Source organism: Anser cygnoides, chromosome 16 (assembly GCF_040182565.1).
Source record: "Anser cygnoides isolate HZ-2024a breed goose chromosome 16, Taihu_goose_T2T_genome, whole genome shotgun sequence".
NCBI lineage: Eukaryota > Metazoa > Chordata > Aves > Anseriformes > Anatidae > Anser > Anser cygnoides.
In genome coordinates, this window is record NC_089888.1 from 7,312,121 (window position 1) to 7,320,833 (window position 8,713).

General features: G+C 38.0%; 1 protein-coding gene across 6 annotated transcripts in view; it reads left to right on the forward strand.

Annotated features, from left to right (window-relative positions):
* Positions 1–8,713, forward strand: part of ZNF217 (zinc finger protein 217) — a 28,079-nt gene extending 19,366 nt beyond the window's left edge. For all 6 annotated transcript variants that reach the window (XM_048072562.2, XM_013190321.3, XM_013190320.3 and 3 more), the window contains exons 4-6: positions 33–1,628; positions 5,170–5,298; positions 6,594–8,713. In XM_048072562.2, coding sequence (XP_047928519.2) covers positions 33–1,628; positions 5,170–5,279 — 1,706 coding nt within the window. In that variant the 3' untranslated portion in view covers positions 5,280–5,298; positions 6,594–8,713. The remainder of the gene's footprint in view (positions 1–32; positions 1,629–5,169; positions 5,299–6,593) is intronic.

An 8,713-nucleotide genomic window follows, 5' to 3' on the forward strand; every position in this document is an offset into this window, starting at 1 on the left:
CAAACTGATTTACTGATAAAACTGTGTTTCAGGTGAAAAACCGTACAAATGTGAATTCTGTGAGTACGCAGCAGCACAGAAAACTTCACTGAGGTATCATTTAGAGAGGCATCACAAGGACAAGCAAGCTGATAGTGCAGCAGACGTGAAAGGTGACAGCAAAGTTTCATTGCAGAGTCAGGAGACGGAGCTCTTGCTGGCTGCTGATGGTGCTCAAGAAACCAAAAATTTGAAGAGGCTTTTTGATGGTGCCAAAGATGCTGAGGGCTGCCCACCTGCAAAGCAGCAAAAGGAAATTCTGTCCTTGAATAACGCAATAGGCAGCACAGTCCTTATAAGAATGAAAAACGATTCTAGGGAATTGAACAAGCGTTCAATTTGTAACAATTTGAATCAAATGCATGAGAATATGTCCGCTCCTCACTTGGAAAAACTAAAGGCTGAGAAGGAAACAAAGGAAGTTCAGCCCTGTGCTCCACATAAAAGAGAGAGAGAGGCTTCTGTGGAATCGGAGGGAGATGATGTCCAGTACGTTTGTGCTTTTAAGGATGGAAAAAATGCGAGTGATATGCGAGAGTGCCCTGAAAACTACAAACACAAACATATGGCGGACTCTCAAGAAATGCCCTTGAACTTATCTGTTGGGACTTCACAAGAATGTTCAGTGGTTTCAACTGCTAGAGGCCTGCTAGCACCCAGCACCTGCCCATTTTGTACTTACAGAACATTCTACCCAGAAGTCCTAATGATGCACCAGAGGCTGATGCACAAGTACAATCCTGACACTGTTAACAAAAACGGCTATAGAAACAAGGCTCTAGCTAAAGCCAGACGCACTGGATGCCCTCCAGCTCTGCTTGGTAAAGATGTGCTTCCTTTGTCCTTTAATCCTAATAAAAGTAAGGCTTCCCCATCTACACAGCAAAAACTGTTGCAAACAGGGAAATCTAAGCAATGCCACCCTCCACAGAACAAAGTCCCTCTCTTTGCCGTGACTGACTCAAGCAGCACAGCCCCGAGTAACCTCAAGTTTCATAAACAGCCAAGTAATGTTGGAGCTCAGGCAAATAACTATAGACAACCTCAGCAAGAAATGCACTCCAGTTCCAGTATCTCTCCAGTATTGGACAGAGTAAAAAGAGCTGAATCTAAAGTAAAAGCTCTAAATGTCACAGTGTCTCAATCTGGTGTAGTGAGCAGCAGCATGAATGGGGCTCTTGACTCTCACCTAAATGAATCTGCCTGGCCCTGTCATCGAGGAAGAGACTATCTTTGTAGTAAATCTGTGGGCAATGTAAATCTAGAGTATGGTGAAACGTCTTCTAAAAGAATGAAACATAGCGTGTTAGTTATTGAACAAGCTGACTGTGCAGTGGCTAATTACAGAAGATACGAAACAAGCAGATTTCGTGTTGCAAACAGATATGCAAATCTGCTACCTCAGGAATGTTCTCGCACCAAACCTGCATCCTCTGTTTTGCCAACCAAACAAGGGCTTCTGAATTCGGATGATGTTGACTCTCCTAATGTATTGACTGTTCTCAAATCCTATGAGCCATATAGCTCTGGATCACTTTACAGTTCTTGTGGATCTAGCAATGGCCAAGTAACCAGCTCTACAGTAGAAGGTACCGTATCTCCTTCCTAGTTAGTGTCTTATAACATTACAAAGGAAGGTGAATGTTTCAAGTATCACTATGCATTTGTTTTTATTTCAATAGAGAAAATAAAGCTATTTTTAGTATTTCATCAAGTCTGGTTAATGCTTGGATTTCAAACTTAAAATCCAGGTTCAGCAGACTCCTGTCTTGGGGAATAAGACATGTAAGTTCTAAATTTTAAAGAGGGATTTAAAGTTCCTCGAGTTCTGCCCTCTTCCCCATGGGTCTCTGATGTCAAAAATGTATTGTTTGCTCATCAGAGCCCTCCAGACATGCTGACTAATCCAGGATATGGAATGGGCCTTTCTGCTTAATTTACAAGAAATCTTGGACAATCTGGAATATTAATAGAAGCTCTAAAAAATAAACAAAAACCACCCACACAACAAAAAAATATCTCATAGACAATTGTTCTCTTCCATTGCAGAAAACAATGTATTAAAAATCACAAACTATGATGTAAATCTTAAACCTCTATCATTCAGTGGATTTTTATAATGTCTAGGTTTTAGTAGGAACAGAATGCTTCGTTAAGACAACATATTTCTGCTATGGTGTCTCATTGCACTAAGTAGTAATGCTTTACTGGGGAAAATGCTTAATCTAGCAGAGATAAATGCTTTGTATTTGGAAAACTGGTAATTTTGAGACTTTTTTTGTGCTTCATTCTTAGCACTTGCAAAACTTAGCAGGAGGCCAAGATTAAAAGGCGCTAGGTGATATTTAAGCAGTTGTCTGACTATTTGTAGAAGATATTTATGACTTTTAGCTGAGGCTGGTATGGATTTAGCCTTAAATGTAGGACTTTCAATTTTGAAATGAAGATCCTGTTATAGAAGTGAATAGTGCATGTGTGCGCTCTGTAGTCTGAAGGTATCTGCTGAGTACTCCAACTCTGTGAATACTCCCATTCTCTAGAAGAAGCAAGATTACTCTTCAGAGGTAGTCTGGGTTCGTAACAAGCAGGGTTATGTTACCCTAGGTCAGAGCAAACTGCAAAGCGCTACTTGCATTTAGTTACGTGGCAAAAAATTCTGTTCACTCTGTTCTGTTTGTGTGTATTAAAGTTGTGGGCTTGCTAGTGGGTTAGGGAAAGACGAAGGGAAGTGTTATAGCACTGCTTCCAGCCTAGCTACGGAAAGGATAAAGGAAAAGCTAGCATCTCCGCTGACGCATTGCACAGCCACTTCAGCAGGGTTAATTCCTGGTTTCGTGAAGTGCTGTCTGTGTGCAATGAATTGCACAGAGGAATGTGGAATGGGCACTGCTACACACAGAAAGCAGAGGGACAGACACAGGGAGAAGTGTTACTGCCTCTTGGTTCCTAGTGATTTGAGAGAATTAAATACTTTTTCTTTTCCTAACTGTCTTTTCTGTGCACAGAAGTCATTCATGCAGTTGTGGAATTTATAGCACTTTGCAAGGCTTTTTATTAATGGTTAATTGCAGCTAAGAACATTCAGGCTTTTTAGAGAATCTCATGATATTGTATAAACCCCTGTTAATTTTTGTGGGAACATGAGGGGAAAAATAACCGTTGTAGCTTCAACCACTTTGGGAAGTCTGTACCCCAAGGACTAGCTGGTGGGCCAGTGTCTTGCCCTTCTCCAGTGTCTTGCCCCTCCCGTCTCCTCTACTTCAGGACTAGACAAGCTCTGTTCTGCCAGGATTCTTAGTGAAGCCAGCCTGTGGAAGTGGCAGTTGATGCAATACTATTTTTAAACAATGACTTCATTGGAATCCACCTTGTTCTTCTTTTTGAAAGCTCCACCTGTCTACCAGAAAAGTCTGTGGTAGGCTTTTCTTCCTCTTCTATAGTATGAGCTTGGAGTCAGTAGCCCACAGTCAAGAACTTTTTACTGTTTTTTGCTATGTAAAGTTCTCAAAACTATGGCTACAACTAATTTGGCAGTACCATTGTCATAGAAATAAAGATTTCATTGTTCATTGCCCAGTGCCATCTCAGGGCAAGAGGAGCTACTTTTTATGGCTGTTACCTACGTTGGAAAGACTTGTGAAACAAAACCCCTTCAGTAGATTTTCTTAGCAAGTTCAATAAAAGCCTTGTGCAATAAAATGTAGGCTTTTAAGGCTAATTTCCCGGCTTTCCAACCATTCTGCCCAGAAGTACACAAATGAAACCAAACCTTGATGTTTTTGAGAAGGTTATGGGTAGCAGACAAGTAAACTTCTCGGTATTAGAGTTCTAACATGGGTGGAGACACTAAAGATGAAAGTTTCTGCACGTTCTTTTTTTGGTTCAAAAAAAAAAAAGCTGAAGTACCTCTGTTTTTTTGGAGTTGCAACCCTACAGAGGTGTTTTGTGAGATGTCATATGCAAAGTACTGCAGGTGTAGGCCCGCAGGTTTCTGTAGTCATTTTATTCAGCCCTGGTGATATTATAAAAACACGCCCAAAACCTTTCTTTAAGGGTCTGTGTGCCTTGTGGCAACGTTATTTAGGTCCTATGAACATGTTATGCTGCATGTTTAATGCTGGATCAAGTTGTCATGAGAATATGTTCCACTTGGCAAACTTGATTAAAGCATGATGCCTTCCATTACTGCTTGTAAGCTGTGCCACTCCGTGGTGCCCTGAAGAGACAGAAACGATCTGAAACCACTCAGTTTGTGTTATTTTCAAATTACTTGCCTTTGCAATGGCAACATGCTATCAAGGATAACCTGTTGGCTGATTGATCTGGCAGAGGCTGCAAATTAAAGACAATTGCTCACGACACACTCCAATGGCTTTGTAGATTCTGTTGAAATATTAATTTAAATTTGCCATTTTAATTTAATTAAAGCTTGCTAGGTTTTTTCAATGCTGCATTTAAAGCTTTCATGGAATATGGATGGCAGTTGGGCTTTTTGTATCCTGTGGGAATAATGATTCTTGGCTTTTTTTCCTTTATTTTATGAAGTGATTTTTGACTGCTTGCTTAAGCTAATAAGACTTGATATGGAACATGCATTGATTTCACATATATAAATCTGAATTAATGGTCTCAGATAAATATAAAATTACCTGTATACTAGACTGAAAATTACTTAAAGTTCTTGATGTATATGCTTATTTAAAGTGTTACAAATTTCACATAATATATGAAGGCAGTAATGCAGCACACTTGTTTTTTGTTTCAAATACACATTTAAGAATTTGATTTTCAAACAAATATGGGAAATGGACATGTAGGCATCATGCTATAGAACGTATTGCAGCACTTACCTTCTTAAAGTGAAGCCTACTGTATGATGAGTTAAGCAAAGATATTTCTTTCTTGCAAGTAAAATAAACAAAACCTAGCATGGTAGACATGCAGCTTAAAACTTAGTTTTTACATTTACATTTTTCTCCTTGTCTTAGTTCTGGATATTGTATTTTCTATAACCTTTTAATAGGACTAGCAGTAGCTATCGTCTTGGGCCCTGCTCGTCCTCACAACTGAATGTCTGACCAATTAGATTAGCAGGAAATAAATTAACTCCTCTAAATTTATTTTTGTCAGGAAAGAGATCAGTGTCATACCAACACTTATCTAGCAGCATGCTACAAAAACGAAGTTATGAAAGTTTCATTGGCAATGCACGCTTTCGACCAAGTGACAAGAAGACTTGATCATTTACTTCAAGAAACGGTAAACAAACCTTTTGAACTAATTGTTACTTAAATATTGCATTATGTACTCATAACATCAAACGTTGCTGCACAGTGTGATGAGAGGTTATGAAAGTATGAACCAGAACAGCTGAAAGTACAAACTCCTTTTAGGAATTGAACCGAATACTCATAGAGCATTAGTTATTTTGAATATCAGCAGTTGCTTACTTTGCATAAAAATGTATATGTGCTCCTTTCCTAAAAGAAATGGAAGTCCTAACAATAGATAAATATATTAATTAGATACAGCATTAGTGGGAACTGTTCAATGAGAGGGCCTTCCTCTCGAGTCAGCATATGCGGGCGGGGGAAAAACGTGCAGAGAACTGGAAGTGAGGAAGTGCCTGTTATCACAGTTCATGAATCCTATTAGTCCCTGAGAGGTTATCTTGGTTAGTCCTTCCTGAAGATGTAGACATTACTCATTTTACAGCTTCTGAAGACTGTGAGGATTGCCTCAGACAAGACTCTTGGATTATTTCATAGAGAAGTAAGGGTTTCCTGATAGCTAGCTCCTTGACAGTTTATCTTTGTGTACCGGAGCAGTTGTTCCAAATAGCTTTTCCTTTGTTTGGCTGAGGGATGGGTGTAGCCTCTTAGGGAAACAGGTCAAGTGAGAAGAATTAGCTTGGTGTTCTGAATTCCTATGCTTCATCTCTGCAGTTTGTAGCTGTATCTCAGAACTTTTCAATTCCATTGTGTTCACAACATTCTTAGCTGCTAAGGAGATAAGCACTCTATAAGACTATAAATAAATGCGTATGCTGCTTCTAAACCGAAGCTGCAGATCATTTTCCTCATTGAAATTTAAGCAGATACATCTTGAGTGCTACAGCACCTGGACCAGCATGCAGGCTTTTGTAGAAAGATTTTTATGTATCTGGGGAGCGGAGCTGTCTGACCTCTAGCTGACAGCTTTTAAAATACTTTGCTTTAGTTCTTGATAGTCTTCTAATCTTACTGCTTTTATTGTCCCCCACTAAGCATATTTTTGCCTAGTTCTGCTTTTAAGCTAACTCAATTTCCTGCCTGTATTTCTACTTGGGGCCTGAGTGTCTTCAAAAGTAGACTTGATTGCCAGCTTTTATTTGTTATGAAATAGAAGATACAAATTGTGTATGGCAATAGTAATTTCAAAATACATTTATGCAAGGGTGCAGATTAAACTCTTTTGTTTTAAAGATGCATCCTTCTGAACAAAGTGTTACAGTATTTTATAGTTTTATACAAAAACACAAACAACACCAACATTATTTTTTTGATTTGTTCTAGGTCTTAAGGACACAAGTGCATGTTCTATGGAATTATCTGCAGTTCATCCCTTGAGGAAAATGAATGGTGAAAGCTACTGAACTAAGCTGTGATTGTACTGTATATAAAAACACTACAGTTTTATAATATTGGTTCTGTTAACATTTTGTACCAAATAGCCATAAAAAGTAGTCTAAACAATTGGGTTATGAAGGTGTGTGGAGAATGTATATCTTGACATTGACTTTGAGTATTTTTCATTAGAATTAATTGACCAAATATTAGGTAGGAATTATATTTTTACATACTTGAGCGCTGCTGAAAAGAGTTTCTTTGAAAGAATATATAATCCTTGCACCTCAGGTAAACTGTAAATACTGAAGTTGAAATCCTGTTGGCTTAATGCTCCTTTTTCATAAAGGTGAAAGTTTCTCAAATGTTTTTTTTCTGTTGAACTATGTTAGTTTCTTGAAACAACTTCCAAATAAACTGTCTGAAACTGTCCAGTTTCTAAATGTTGTGAACATCAAAGCAACGGTGCTGATGTTAAGCTGATCTGCCTTGTATATGTTAGGACCATAATGTGTTGGAGGGATCTGCTTTCCTGGAGCTGTTTTCAGCATGTTTTTAGAGGCGTGGATGAGGCAATACTTGACATTTGAATTTGTCAGTGTGGTGTTCCTGAAATACGGTTGGATTCCTCTTTTGGCATTGGTTGCTGTTCTTCAGAGAAGTTTCTTAAGTGAACATCTCTAGCAACGTACAAACTTTTACAGCAGAAAATACCTAGGACTTGCATGAGAAACGATACTAATCTAAATGTTTCAGATGTTTAGTTTTCTACTAAACTCCGTACAGTTACATTTAGAGGAAAACTACTTTGCACCTTTGTCCAAACTATCAAGTCACAAACAAACAGGCTGGCAACATGAATATGGGATCTACAGACTTCAAAAAGGGATGTGGCTATGGTGTAGCCTGCTTGACTGTGCTTGGAAGCTTCTTGATGTCTGTTTTTAGCATCTACTGGGTGTTTAAAATGAGTAAGGAATAACCTGTTAATAGGAGAATATCTCCTTTTATATTTTTTGTGAAGACAACAAGAGTTCTTTCTAATGCACATGCAGTTTAACTTTTCCTAAAGGGAAGATGGCCAGTTTCCAGCCAGTAAAGCAGAACTGTGTATTTGACATGCGTTCCTAGTTGCTTCTCATAAAGCCTGTAGTTAAGAGTTAATTTCTTCTGTACCTGGCTTTGACTTCCATATATTTTAGTAAAACAAAAAATAAAGAAAAATTTTGCACTGTTCATTTTGCTCTCTTCCCTCAAACAGCAAATGTAAACTAGCAAAACCTAGAAACTCTTGTTTTTTCATTATGCAACTTGAGATGTTCCAGTTGTATGTCTTAGTTCCTGAATATGGGACCTAATTTTAATGTCTCTGTAAACTGGCGATGTAATGAAGTGCTGTGTATCAGGAAATTGTACACTATTTACCTTCTTTCCTGTTCATAAGCTGAGCCATATGTACATAATCTAGATTTGTTTTCCTAGTTTTGCACTTTTATAGCCTATTTTTTGAAGATGGATTCACTTGGAAAATGGTTAATCTATTTTTTTGCGTGATCTTTCAATGAGTCTTATAGAATGCATGCTGTAACTATCATCTATGTACCTTATGGGGTTCTGTGATTAAAACATGTACAGGGCTGTATTAAGATGTTTAAGCAAACAGACCTAAGATGTGTTTTTAATCTTCCTTCATGCTGGTACAGTTTCCCTCAAGGCTTTTTAGTAGATATCTTGGGGGTTGAATGGAAAAATGGACATGAAGACTCTATTTCGTGGCAGCCCAGCCCTGTACTTCAGAATACACTTTGCCCATCAGTATTAACTATTGGGATACTACTGGTTTTGTATGTTTCTTTGGAGATAACAGTGCATATATAGAGGTACAAATTGTTGATTTTTTTCTTTTTGTTTATGTATTTATTTCATTCCATTTTGTTTTATTTTAATTGTTGAAACCAGAAGTTGTCAAGCAGTAGGCACACATTACTCATTTAATTTATGATGTATTTCACTTTAGTTGAGTATATTATTACATGTGGATGTAAATATAGACCTGGTGTTTTGCAAAA